This window comes from Aulonocara stuartgranti (genome assembly GCF_965226115.1).
Source record: "Aulonocara stuartgranti genome assembly, chromosome: 14".
NCBI classification, from domain to species: Eukaryota; Metazoa; Chordata; class Actinopteri; order Cichliformes; family Cichlidae; genus Aulonocara; species Aulonocara stuartgranti.
The window spans coordinates 11,643,371-11,657,190 of NC_138950.1; the positions used below are offsets into that span (position 1 = coordinate 11,643,371).

At 40.8% G+C, this 13,820-nt stretch overlaps 2 protein-coding genes across 2 annotated transcripts; one reads left to right on the plus strand and one right to left on the minus strand.

The window, feature by feature from the left end:
• Window positions 1-319: 319 nt before the first annotated feature.
• On the minus strand, window positions 320-3,867 carry proca1 (protein interacting with cyclin A1). Its single transcript, XM_082503858.1, has 4 exons — window positions 3,027-3,867; window positions 2,809-2,941; window positions 2,330-2,464; window positions 320-2,225 (listed from the first exon to the last, which is right to left on the minus strand). The coding sequence occupies exons 1-4, from the start codon at window positions 3,526-3,528 to the stop codon at window positions 536-538; spliced, it is 2,460 nt and encodes an 819-aa protein (XP_082359984.1). The 5' UTR covers window positions 3,529-3,867; the 3' UTR covers window positions 320-535.
• A 6,493-nt stretch (window positions 3,868-10,360) lies between these two features.
• On the plus strand, window positions 10,361-13,799 carry LOC309688318 (adenine phosphoribosyltransferase; the record flags this gene model as incomplete). The annotated part of the gene is made up of 5 exons (XM_082503957.1): window positions 10,361-10,537; window positions 10,686-10,779; window positions 11,023-11,169; window positions 12,614-12,709; window positions 13,657-13,799. The coding sequence occupies exons 1-5, from the start codon at window positions 10,415-10,417 to the stop codon at window positions 13,797-13,799; spliced, it is 603 nt and encodes a 200-aa protein (XP_082360083.1). The 5' UTR covers window positions 10,361-10,414.
• Window positions 13,800-13,820: the final 21 nt, after the last annotated feature.

The following is a 13,820-nucleotide window of genomic DNA, read 5'->3' on the forward strand; positions in this document are numbered from 1 at the left end:
AATATACTCATTTTAGGGGCAAAGCGTTAACTGTAAGCACAAAGGACAGGGGGATGCCAGACAGAACAAAGTTGCTTTAGAGCCTTTTCATACTGTCCTGAAGACCAGTTGGCAACTGCTTGGCAACCACTAATTGCTAGGGAGATGTACTGTTGTATTCCCTGATAGGATGGAAAGTGGCTGCTGGAAGATGCTTTTGCTAGAAAACATCTTGAATTATTATTTTATGTTAAAATAGAATACTGTTATTTAATATTTTATTTATTGAATAAATAAAGCGAAACACTGCCACACATTCATAATCAACCAATAATTTTATTATTGACATGCAGGATAAATTATTGCAAAACTTGATTCTCATATTACAATTAAATATGATTATGTCGATTCCAGCAATTAAAGCCAGAAAACAGTTTACTGTGATATGTAAATATTCTAACTGTAAAGCATGTCTGGTCATCAGGAGCTAATCTAAGTAATTAAAGCTGTGTTTGTGTGTTTCTCCATCTATCCTGCTGTGCCTGAAAAACACGGCTCATTGTTGTTGGTTAGACAGTCTCATTTTCCTTTTCTTCTTCCTGGTGAATTGTGCTTTAGCTCTCTCAATAGATAACTGAAGTGGACTCATGTCAGGTGGTGCTAAGGTGGTAGCAAAGGGGTTTTTAGATCTAAGCTCTGCTGTAGTGGCAGCTTTGAATGGCATGCTTAAAAATGTGACTGGTTCAGTTTGTTTAGCATCAGAAAATGCATCACTGAGAGCTGCAGCTTTCTTTCTTGGTTTTCTCTGCTGTCTGGCAGCTTGCCGCTGCTGTTTTGTGTCGACAGTGGGCGCCGCTGTGGCAAAAAGCCTCCATTCACTCTGAGTTTGTGTTTCTTCTTCTGCAGCAGTGGTTTCATGGCTGTTGAGAGGAACACGAGTGAGAATAGGGAGCACATTTTCAAACTTGTGAGAACGTGGGATTTCCAATGAAGAAGGCACACTGGCTTTCCTCTTGTTGTTTCTCAGCCCTCTTTCTTTCGACCGTTGCCTTTTCAAAATACTAAAGGAAGTGTTCAAAGCTGTAACTTTGACCCTTCCTGTGTAAACATCCAGCCTGTGGGAAAGCTGGTAGTCTGCGGTGGGGATCGACGGTGTGGTGTGAACCCCAGTGAGAGGGATCACTTTCAGATTGTCCAGAGAGGAATTTTGCAGGGCAACAGCAACAATGGGGGAAGCAGAGCTGCCTTTCCTCCTTTTCTTTCTCCCCTCTGTGTCTGTTTTGTCCTTTGACCTGTTCCTTTTGACTTTGGAGATAACAATGGGGGCATTGGCAATGCGGACAACAGGTCGCTTTTCAGTGTCGCTCCCAAAGTTTTGTTGCTCAGGCTGCGCTGGTGGGGTTATGGTAATGATGGTGGGGACAAGGCTTAAGTTTTCTGTTTTGTTTGCTACAAGATCTTTGGGAGAAGAAAGAAGAGTTGTTTCTTTGCTCTTCTTTCTCTTCTCCTTTCTTTGCCTTCTTGTTTTAGCTTTATGTGGAACAGTAGTGCTTATTGAGGGAGTGACTTCTTCTGTCAGCACAGCAGTGATCGACCCTGCCGGCCTTTTCTGGACTGTTGCAGGTGATGTAATGGAAACCGTCTCCTTATCCAAGGCTGGTTCATCTTTCATGACTTCATTAGGGGGTTCGTCTTTTCCTCTGAGCTCAAATTCGCTCTCATCAACTCTTTTTGTGCTCCTGCTCGACTGATCATATCTTTGTGACTCATTGATGAAGTTACTCATAGGCTTGACTTCTGCTTTGCTGCCAGAGGGTGAAACAGCAGCCCCTTCCTCTGCTTTCACACCTGCCTCTGTTTTCACTTTTCTCTTCCTCCCATTTCCTTTTCCTTTTTTCTTTTTGTTGGTTTTCTTTTTCTTCCCTGTGTTCTTCCTCTTCTTCTTCTCTGAACTTTGCTCCTCTACCTTATCAGAGTTGGTACTGGAGCTTTGCGATGTGGAGACAGTAGCGAGAACCTTGAGGAAATCCTCGGCGGCGGTGACAACGTTTCTGAGCGACGGCTCCTCGGGACCCAACATCGTAGACTGAGTTGCACTCTCCAGTTTCTCTTCTTCATTGCTTTTCTTAGAACCTTTTGACTTGGGAGGAGCTACTGTCAGCTCATCAATGATGTCAATGCCTCCAAAGTCATACGGCACCGCCTCTCTCATCACAGCAATGGGGAGCTTCTTGTATCGTTTGCACCTATGAGAGAGAAAACAGAGAGGGGAGGCAATGTGTCACGTATTACGAAAGTAAAATGGCTCAGTATGTTTAAAATCTACTTAAAGGTTTACACGAATACTTACAGACCATACCAGTGCCGCTCTACACACTGCTCTTCATAAGCAAACTCAAAGCAAGGGACACCGATGACATTAAAAAATGCCTGACCAACAACTCGGGAAGATGTATCGTTGACTTTCCTCAAACAGTCTTTCAACCTGCAGAGAGAGTAAAGGGATGATTTGAGTTCTCTATAAGAGAACTACAACTGACTAAATGACCAGCCAGTACTATATATTGTTAATACAGCAATGTATCTACTGGGCTGGCATTACTATCTAAAATTAGCCAGGAAGGTTTTAGTTTAAGAGACCATAATGCCTTAAACTAACAGTCAATAGAGTAATATTAACATCTGGCAACATAATTTATCAGCTATTCTACATACAGACCTGCCAAACATTTAATGTGTTAACTGCTCCTTATTAAGTTGCACTCTCCAGTTTTTCTTCTTTATTGCTGAAATGAGGAAGAGCATCACTGAAATAAAGCTTTTACTCACGCATTATCGCAGTCACAGTGACAGATGGAGTGCCACTTGAAATTGGTGTAACCGTAGTTTGAGGAGAAGGCGTGGATGACATGAGGGCAGTGGTCGTGAATACGACAGCAGTTGTCAGTGCCTGCAAACTCTCCTGTAAAAGAGAGGTCGGCGTCATTATATATTTCAGGTATTGCACTCGGGAGTCAGACACCTTGAATAAAAACTTTTCAACCTACCCAGCTGGTCATAGCTATCAGCCATGTTCCCGGCTCCGCACCACAGGGTCCCCGGATAAGTAAAGCCTCTCTTGGATCTCTTCAGAACCTGCACCTGCACAGTCGAATCCTCCTCTTCCACCCTCTTCTTAAACTTCCTGCACATCAGCTTGGCTTCATCCATGCGCGCAAAACTCGCCTCCACCTGCCGCCCGCCACTCCGTCTCTTCAGCACCAACCTGCACTCGTGCATGAAAGATTTCACCTGCATCTGTTCCACTATCACGGAGCAGTTCAATAGTTTCCCGGCTGGACTGACTACTGAGCCCACCACCTCGGCTCCGTCTGACACCTGGTAGAGGAAATTCTCCCCCACCGTGGACATTTTTGCGCACACGGTGCCGTTGAGCGTGGAGAACATTTCTTTGCCCTCCTTTTCTGCATCCAAAGCGCCACTCAGGAGGTCGCCATTGACGACGTTTGTGTCCAGATAAGACAAAAATACGAAGAAGACCGACCACATGATGCGGCGAGTGGCACTTTCAGCACCACGCGTAACGGAGACAGCTCCTCGCGATTTCCCGGCGCTCTCGAGTAGCCCACCCAGTTTTAAGGCGAACCTAAAGTGGTACGATTATTGCTACGATGAATGACTGGGAGGAGTCAGCAGGATTAACCTCTGTAGCCCTGGCAGAGTAGCTCTATCTGTTAGACACAGTGAACAGGTATCACCCCACCCTGCGCCCCTCACCACCTTAATCATCTCACTTAACCCACGGAGGGTTAATTAGTGGGTGTGCGGCGCGTAAACCTGCACCTCTAGCTGCAGAGAAAGAGATGACTGCAAGTAACCTCCCATCCCTCCCCGCTCAGCACCACCCTAGAAGGCTGAGATATAGGACTTTGGGAAAATGCATGGAGGCGGTTCTAGCTCACGCCCGCTTCCCATGGTAACAGGCATGGGGTGACTGTGCCGACCAAGCACACTGGACATTATTCAAATACCACAAAACAAGCGCTGATTTGGTGATGACCTAAATTACAGTGTAGGGACAAAACTCATTTACGCAGGAATGTGGAAAAAGGTTGCCTCTGTCGCACGCATTCTGCACCGGGTGACTGAAGGGCCCCAGAGTCTGACGGCCGACACAGAAAAGAAAAAAAACTCATTGAAATAATGGAGGTATCAGATGACTGCTTGGCTTCCAGTTATCCCAAGAAGCTGACACGAGTTGCCAATCATTCAAATGAACCCAAATGTAGAACTTCAAGAAGCTTTTGTATTTTTTTCTCCAGTAATGAAGAACTACAAAAACAAAACAAAAATTAAAAATTACATTCCCCCAAGAGCAGATTATCAAAGAAGTACGTGTGTACTGTAGCACAGTCTGGATTCACTATAATAATGTAAGATGCCAGTTTTCCTTAAAAAATAAACCCACTATTTTCCATCCCAGCTCCATGTTTCTGTTCCTTGATCTTACTATAGCTTTGCATGATTGAACATCCAAAATAATCCTTATTATCTTAATCCAAGGAGTTGCCCCTCAAGCCAAACACCATCTTAGAAGAACAATCTTAGCTTATATCAAACCATTACTGACATTAAGGGTATCTCTTCTCCTTCTCCATCATACAGAGCCAAGATCTGAAACAAATAGTTTGAAACTGTGTTTAGAGCAGTCTGAAAGCTGAGCCTTTGGCTGATTGGGGTTACCTGTGCATATGCTGTCCTCTAAGTGATAAACACAAGCCCCTTCACATGACTAGTAGAGTAATTCATGCCTCTATTACCCCTCAATTAGACTGCTGTCACTTTGTTGACTCTGATCAGCTGTTATTTTTTCCCCTGCAGGCTGTGCAAAATGCTGAAGCTGCAGGAAAGATACATCATGATCAAATCACACCTGTGCAGCTCCTGGCTTCCAGTCCATTTCTGTCCAATTGTATTACTTATTTTTAAGAGTTTCAGTGTTCTGACATCATATGACTTAACTGAACTTTTACAGCCTTGTATTCCTACCAGCACCTACCAGATTGTTCTAACTCATTACGTGAAGCTTTAGCCATATTTAATGTGAGCCTCAGTCATTATAACAGGATAAAGTATGTGTGACAGGAAAGCAATGAATAACATAATTAGAGTTACTTTTAAATTTGGGACAAAAGAGGAAATGGGTATTTTTCCCTGATATTTCCACTTTAATACAGTATTCAATTTTTTGTGGTTCAAGAATTTAGTCATATATCTTATAATCCTTCACACAATATGATATAGTATATTTGACAGGTGAGTAAAAACTTTCATTTGACTAATAATATATCAGTAGTTGCACTGCTTATTCACATTATGTGATCACCTCAATATGGGAACAAATTTCATATGTGAAATTATTGTTTATTCATGTCTGATATCAACAAAAACCCTCCTAATATTTTCCCAAACTAAGAGAATGATGCACAGCATATTTCTACAACTGAGTTTTCCTCACGGGGAGGGAAAAATGTTTGGCAGGGCAAGTTTCTAATCAGCCCAGTGTTATATCACATGGCTGGTCTTACTCTGAGCTCTAGAGGCGGAGATCCAGCCCACTCAAGGCACTGAAATCGGATTTCTGGAAGGTGGAGAGAAGTGATGTAAAATCACCAGAGGCAACATTCGACCAAGTGTTGAGTGGGGCGGGGGTGTTCTCATGAATTAATGTTGTCGCTGCAGGAGGGGTTTGGGAAAAATAAAGAGCCTAATAGTCCCGCTGTTCACTGTGCGTTCATGTAGAGTCAAGTAACAAGGTGAGTCTGGATGAAACATATTGATAAGTTACACTCCACTTACTGACAGCCACAGACAGATCATCTGCAGACCAGCAGTGTCTCCCGAAGATAAGAATAAGTGCAGTTACACCAATGTTAGAATATATATTTATATATAGTAGTGATAAACAGGAAATAGAAATGACAAAACAAAGCTCATGTTGTTTTCTAAATCAAGGAGACGAGCCCAAACAATCCCATCAGTAACCACTCTTGAAGGTAATAAAATAGAGTTGGTTCACACCTATAAATATCTGGGAATCTTAATTGATGACTCGTTTACCTTCAAACCACATGTAGAGAATCTTGTGAAAAACCTGAAGTTAAAACTGAGATTTTATTTTCAAAATAAGTTGTGTTTCTCTTTTAATACAAAGAAGCGGCTTGTTGCTGCAACATTCTTGCCTGTGCTGGATTATGGTGATATTCTATATATGAATGCTTCTGCTCAATGTCTTCGAATGGTTGATTCTGTGTTTCATGCTTCTCTGAGGTTCATCACTAACCGTAAATTTCAGACTCACCACTGTGAGTTATACTCTCAGGTAGGATGGCCTGCTTTGGTAAGTCAGAGGAACTCTCATTTATACAGTTTTATATATAAGGCAATACTTGGGTTGCTGCCTTCTTATATATGTTCCCTGCTTGTAATGAAACATGCTGGTCGGTATTCTCTTCGTCCGCATGGCTACTTGTTGCTTTCTGTTCCATTTGCCCGAACTGAACTTGGTAAAAGAGCTTTTGTCCATTTAGCACCCTCGGCTTGGAACAAACTGCAGAAGGAATGGAAAATGACTGAATTAATTTCATTAAGTGCTTTTAAATCTAAACTACGAATCCTTGAGGCCAAGTCCATAACATGCAACTGTTTCAATTGGATTGATTGTCATTTTAACTGACTTTTTTTTTTTTTTAATTTTATTTGTATTCTTTCACTTATTGTTGCATGTGTGTTGTTGCTGCCTGTGTTTGAGTAATTTCTGTAACTGTGAGACATCTGCTGCTGCCTATCTTGGCCAGGTCTCCCTTGAAAAATAGGTTTTTAATCTCAATGGGATCTTCCTGGTTAAATAAAGGTTAATAATAATAATAAAATGAAAGGTAGCTGTGGACAGCAATGACGATGCAAGCTGAGGCTGGTATTTCTCTGCTTTTGCTGCTGCAGCAGGCTGCAAACCAGAACAGCTCATTCAGACTCTCTGTGTGTTGCAGAGCTGGGAAAATAAATAAATAAACAAAGTGTAGGTGTTTTCTCATATTTTTTAGGTTTCCCGATAGACTGGTGGCGACATATAACTACAGTCATGCCCACAGGTATTTGTTCGTTTTCATAACTCTCAATACCAATATGGATTTGAAATGAAGCAATGCAGATGTGAGTAAAATGCAGACCATTACTGTTAAATTACAGGTTTTGACAAAAATTTTGCATTAACTTAAATTAACCAATACCCCACCCCACCCCCAAAAAGAAAAAAAAACAGTAGGGACTGTTTTTAAAAAGTGGGAATAAAGTGCAGATTTTTTTTTCTTTTTTTTAAAGGAGAAAACAGAAAAATAAAAGCTAAAAACCATGGCATGTATAAAAACAAAATGGAAAAAAAATAAACAAATGAAATATGCAATATTCATGAAGAGGATGATAAAATATAAAGCAAAGATTAATATTGTCATCATAATAAAATTCTATAACATAATTAGCAGTACTGATATTGAACAAATATTAAATTATAAAAAAATGAAAAAGGGCAGCATGGAACATTTAAGTTAGCAAGTGTCACAAACCAGGCTGCACGCACGACAAAAAAAAACAGAGATGCATAGGGATGCCATCCAAACTATTTTATTTTAAGTAAATAAAACAGAAAAAAGAAACTTTGCACAAATGGGTGTGTGTGTAGTCAGTACCATCAGTGGTGTAGAGTGGTGTGGAGTCCATAGGTGGAAAAATGGTGTATGTAATGTTGTTAAATGCAAGAACCCAACTAAAAGCAACCACAGTCCAACAGGGTGTCTCAGGGAAATGAGCTGATGCATATCTGGGTTCTAATGGCTTTTTGTGCAGTCCTGGCACACTGAGCCCATGTTGCCAGTGTCACTAATTGTGAACAGGAACTCAGCCTCTCCAGCGCCTGCAAACAAGACACAAGTAGGCCAAAAGGAAGGCAGGGTGCAGTGGGTTGTCACACAAGTAAAACTTTATTTAGACAGCATATTAATAGATATTGCATTTGACAGTGGACTAGTAAAAATTATTAAAAAAACAAAACAATAAAACAAGTAGAAATAAAGTGAAATGATTATTAAAATTAACAGTAGTGCAAAAGGAAACCCTACAGATTGGAATCTATAAACTAAACATGAATCATGTAAATTGGTAATTCTGATATCTAATATCTCTACACTTCATATCTATGGTTGGGCCTCATGTCACCAACAGCTGCTGGGTACTATTATTTGAGTCATGCTGCCGCACTATCTCTACCTTTCTTGGCATATTTGTGGAAACTTCACATCTTCTGCATGTTTTTCCAAGCCAGTGGGAATCTTTCTGTTATCTTCTCAAAGCAGCAGCTCCTTTTTAAGTGTTTTCTAGCAAAGTCTAATCTGGGTTTTCTGCCCATGAGTGTAAACAAGGGTTGAAGGAACGTCCTGATGGATGTTTTGTTCTACAGTAATAAAAGAACTCTGTGAGTAAGAAACAAGAGCTGTGAAAGAGATTCAGATCTTTTTTCTGGTTGGAAATAGAATTCAAACTGTAAAATATGCAGAAGTCACAGTGACACTTATGTCATAACTATGACACAGACAGAACTGATTATAGAAAAATTTCATGACTTAAAACTTTTACCCCTTAAACGTTTTTTCCTTACACAGCCCAGGATTGGATTTGGGAGCCTAACAGTAAATCTTGGCAAGACAGCCAGCAAGTACTAGATGGCTGAATTGCATCATTAAATTACCATTGACCTTGAAAGCAAATGAAATTTATTCAGGTGCATTAGCAGACAGCCTTCAGATGCTAAAATCAATGTATTCTACCTGTCCAGCACCAAATGGCAGACAGACAGAAAGTCATAGTAGCTGGTGAAAATACAGTAAGTAGAGCATTTAGCACTAACATGGAGCTAAATGAATAAATCCATGATCATTACGACAGAGTTCAGTGTGAGATCTGGTTCTGATCATATCAACATATTTCTCACTAGAAATATGGGGGCGGCTGTTGTAAAGACCCACCTTTTAGCACATCCCAGCACACCCACTCACTTCACCAGATGCACCTTGTTTAGTTCTCTCACCTTTGATTGGGTGTGGTGCTTGTCCTTAATTGCACTCACCTGTCACACGTTATATAAGGACTGCATTCACTTTCAGCTCACTCTTTCTTCACTCCCACACGGGGGGGCAGCAGAAGTGAGGTTCCGGTTGGGGTTTTGATTTTGAGAATAAAAGGAGAACCCTGTGAATGATTGATGACTGCTTATTCTCATTCTAATCGGATGAGCCCATGATGATGACTACTTAAACCCTGAGCCTTCCTTCCTTCATAACACCTTTATATCTGAACACATTCATGGTGTCAGAAATAAAGCATGTAATCATTGCAGAGCAACATTTACTACACAGCCATGTGCTTCAAGATGCACACAAACCAGACTGTGGGAAAGTGCAGTTACTGCTGAAAGACAGTTCATCGCTCATTCTTGAGCTCAGCTTGAACTTGAAATTTCAGATATGCGTTTATTTAATAACAGTAAGAAGCTTCCCAGTCTGAAAACTGGAACTATCCTGTGAATACAGCGAGCTCCAGGGTCGTGTTTCTCCTGCAGTGAGCGTGATCTCAACCTGAGCTTATTTAGACACTGATTCCTCTAAAGACATCAGCTCTGAGCGGTATTTGCAATAACAGCCTGAGGCATTCATGAGGCAGGGATTTTTATAGGATGTGTATTCAGTTATGGTCAGGTGACTGGAGTGTTTAGTGCAGAGACTGAACATATTCAAAAAACAAAACGGTGACAATTGCTCTGTTTCGTCACATGCGAAGTTCAGACTGACTCATTAAAAAATAGTTTGTTTTAAATTATGCATTTATGGTTGGAAGGGCAGATAGATGATCTGTTAAAGGACTGCACCTTTCTGTTCACATCCTCAAAGACACTGATACAACGTCATCTTAAATGTTTTGTTGTTCTTACTTTTAGGTTTGATTTGACTTCATTTAACCACAGTACAAAAATCAAATAAAAGTAAACTCAAGCAGGCTAAACACTGGTGTGAGTCTTTAATGGTCCCAAAGTACTAAAAGAAAATACAAAGAAAGAGGAAAAATAAGTGTTTATTTTGTGACTTATACCTCATATAAGGCTTTGTTTGATGAGGCTAAGACTGTTTAATGAATGACTGGTAAACTTTGAACAAGAAATCTGGTGCAAACTGCAGAGAGAAACTAACTTAGTTCAGTATAATTAACAGCCAGCTCCCACCCATTATTCACCCCCCCTGGAACCTGATACAGAAGACTCTCATTCACAGTTCAGTCCGTTCACCCCTGTTTGTGCCTCTTGTCAGTGCAGTCAAGAGCTGTTCTCCAAATGGATGTGTTTGCAGTTCCAGGCGACAGGCATAAAGGATGGTACCTTTCTTTAATGGCTCCAAACACAAAAGGTCCAGAGTTCGCCTGGCTGGACCCATCCAGACTTTACTGCAACTCCCAGGTATGCCGAGAGAAAAGAAATGTTGCTAAAACTATTCGCTGAGCATGACAAACCTCACCTCTAACTGCACAAATACACATGCAGTCTCTCTTATCATGTGCACATTCGTCATTTTATGCTTTTTTTTCCCTCTTTGCACTCGATCCAGGCTCTTGCAGACTGTGCCAAAGACCTTCTCAGTCCTTTCCAAAGTGACAACATTGACTTGGTTGCTGGCATGGATGCGATGGGATTCATTCTTGGTAAGAAAGCAAAGAACTTCACGTTTAGAGGTAAAATACAGGGCGAGTTCAGAGAAACTAAAGAGTAATTTTTTTATTTTAAGACGTTGTCAGTGTGTACATTACGAAGGTCGGGAAACCTGACCCTTCAGGCAAAGATACTAAATTTAGAAAAACTCTGCCTCTAACACATGGCATGGCAACGTGAAGCTTCTTTTCTCGCTCTGTGGGTGTGAATGAATGTTACTGATGTTGTCTTTTCAGGGGCTTCTGTTGCCACCGCTCTTGGAAAAGGTTTCCTGGCTGTTCGCAAAGCAGGTCACCTATGTGTCCCCACCCAAGGCCAAAGCTACACAGACTACACAGGCAGGGAAAAGACTATGGAAGTAAGACTGGATGTGCTAAGACCAGGTTAATATTTCTTTTTACCCTTAAACCCTGTTATATAATTTACTGAGAAAGATGTTTGGGCAGTTTGTGGATGAGAAGGTTGATAAATGACTGATTTCAGCTCTTACATTTCTAAAAATATGACAAAATCATTAAATTATTTATTTTGTCAAAGCCCAGTCTTTCTTTCTCCAAACTCCCCTGTCTTTCTTCTAGCACAGCACCATCTGTTGTCAGCTGAAGCAACTGATATTGAACAAATACCAGCTGTCATAACAAAGATGAATGCAGAAAACTATAAAACTGGTGTAAAGGCCTTTGTCCAGAGAGACGTAGAAAAAGTGATCAGATGAGTTATCCTTCACAATATTCTCAACGACAGGGCGAACGTGTGTAACGAGCACGCAGAGAATAGCACAGGCCTGAATGTTTGTTTCATTGTAAATCAATGAAAATATGCCCTAAATCAGGGGTGTCCAACTCCAGGCCTCAAGGGCCGGTGTCCTGCAGGTTTTAGACCTCACCCTGGGTCAACACACCTGAATGAAATGATTAGTTCATTACCAGGCTTCTGGAGAACTTCAAGACATGCTGAAGAGGTAATTTTGCCATTTCAATCAGCAGTGTTGGATCATGGACACATCTCAAACCTGCAGGAGGCTTGGAGTTCTCCACCCCTACCCTAAATCATCGCATGATTAAACATTTCCTGACAGGAATGATGTCTGGCAGGATGACACAATGACAGATCATTGAACAGCTAAAAACGATGTGAGCCACATGCGATGGCCTTCACATATTACAGACGGAAGATTCTGGATAATGTGTCAGAATTCATCATAACACTGAATGAGGGAAAAGCTTCATTAAAACTGCCAAGAAACACTGAAGCTGTTCAAGTAGCTCAACACCTGACTAAGATGCTTTATTTCCTGTAGAGGAATGTCTTCTGAAGGTCCTGCCTGGGTCACTGCACCATCTCCTGGTGCAATCTGGTATTGCATAACATGCGTAGGCCAGTTTAGGACATGAAACCACAGATGTTGGTTCTTCAGAATCTGTTGACAGCCTGGATTCATTTTTGAACATCAATTTGCAATACGTACATTTAAAGAAGAATCAAGTCTCACAAATTCCTACAATTTCTACTTTCTACATCCTCTCCAGCACAAACACAGTCTGGTGTGACTGTGTATAAACGGGTGAATGGAGATCCACAACGTTAGGGAAATGAGTATTCTCTTAATCTGAGATTTGAAAACAAAATACTAGAAGCCCCTAGAACAACATTAATGGGAAACTTATGCATTAAAATATAACTGTTTATTGTCAGCATTTGTTTTTTTTTCTTTCAAAAACACAAGATGTACCATTTTCTTTTAATACTTGTCCTCGTAAACAAAAAGAGTTAAAGAAGAAAGACTGAAGGAGACATTAACAGTCGACATGTGTGTCCCCGCCGCAGGTTCGAGGGTGTTGTTAGTGGACCAGTGGATAGAGACTGGAGGCACAATGAAGGCTGCCATTCAGCTGGTAGAGAAACTGGGAGCCACAGTTGTAGGTTTGTCAGTCAATAAGTTAACAGTTACAGTGCTGTGCAAAAGTCTTGAATTACCCTTCTTTATATTTTGTTAGGAAAATGTAAAAAAAGATGCAAAAATTCATTGGAATGTGGAAATCAAGGATAAAAGGCAAAAACTGAGTTTCTTCTAAATCCTTAAAGTAGTCTTCAGGAATAGTTTTCTAGGGTTTTTGATGAACATTTAAGTTCTTCTGTGGATGTTGGCTGCATTTTGCTCTGTTCTCTGTCAATACGACCCCACATTATGGAAATAATCGACCATAACTGTGTTTTTCTAACTAGGTATGCTTTTACTGCGCTGTTTTGTCAACAAAAAAAAAAGAAGAAAAATGAAGCCAGATCCGTCTTCCACAGGGCATTAGCCACTGATATTCAGTCCAATCCTTGTATAATTTGGCATTCTTCAGCCTTTTCACTCAATTTCCCATCCTCAAGAATAGTTTCTTCCACTGAGACCATTTCTGATGAGGCTTCAGTAAACAGGAGATGTATCTGAAGGGCCAGATGCATCTCAAGTCCTGCATCAGATCTTTGTTGGATTTGTTTGTTTCTTAAGGACATAGGACTTGAGGACACTTTCAGATACTGCTTATCTACTTTAAAATGTTTTTAAATCAACCACTTTTTCTTTTGTGCCCTACTTTTCCAGTTTGGTCAAAGACACACTTGTCCAAGATATGCTAACTTTTCAGCAAATAGCTCTTTGGCAATCACCGTGTTGGTGCAAAAGAAAAGCAGCCAAAGAAAAACTTTGAAAGATTTCCAGAAAAGCCTGGAGAACTACTGACTGGTTTAAAAACAGAGGTCGGTGCGCTTGGAAGCAAAACATAAAGAAGCAAGGGGTTGTTCAAGACTTTTGCAAAGTAATGTATTATATAATAACCGAATGACTCCCAACACTTGATTGTAAACATCTCACTCTGCAGGCGTCGCAGCTGTGGCTATCGAGAACACCGAAGGAGGAAGGTGGATTAAGGAAAACTACAAATTCTCTCACTGCATACCCGAAGAGCTGCAGAGCCAAATTGATGGAAAATACCTCGACTCCTTCAAAAGCTTCAACAACTGAACAAGTTAACGTGATTCCTTA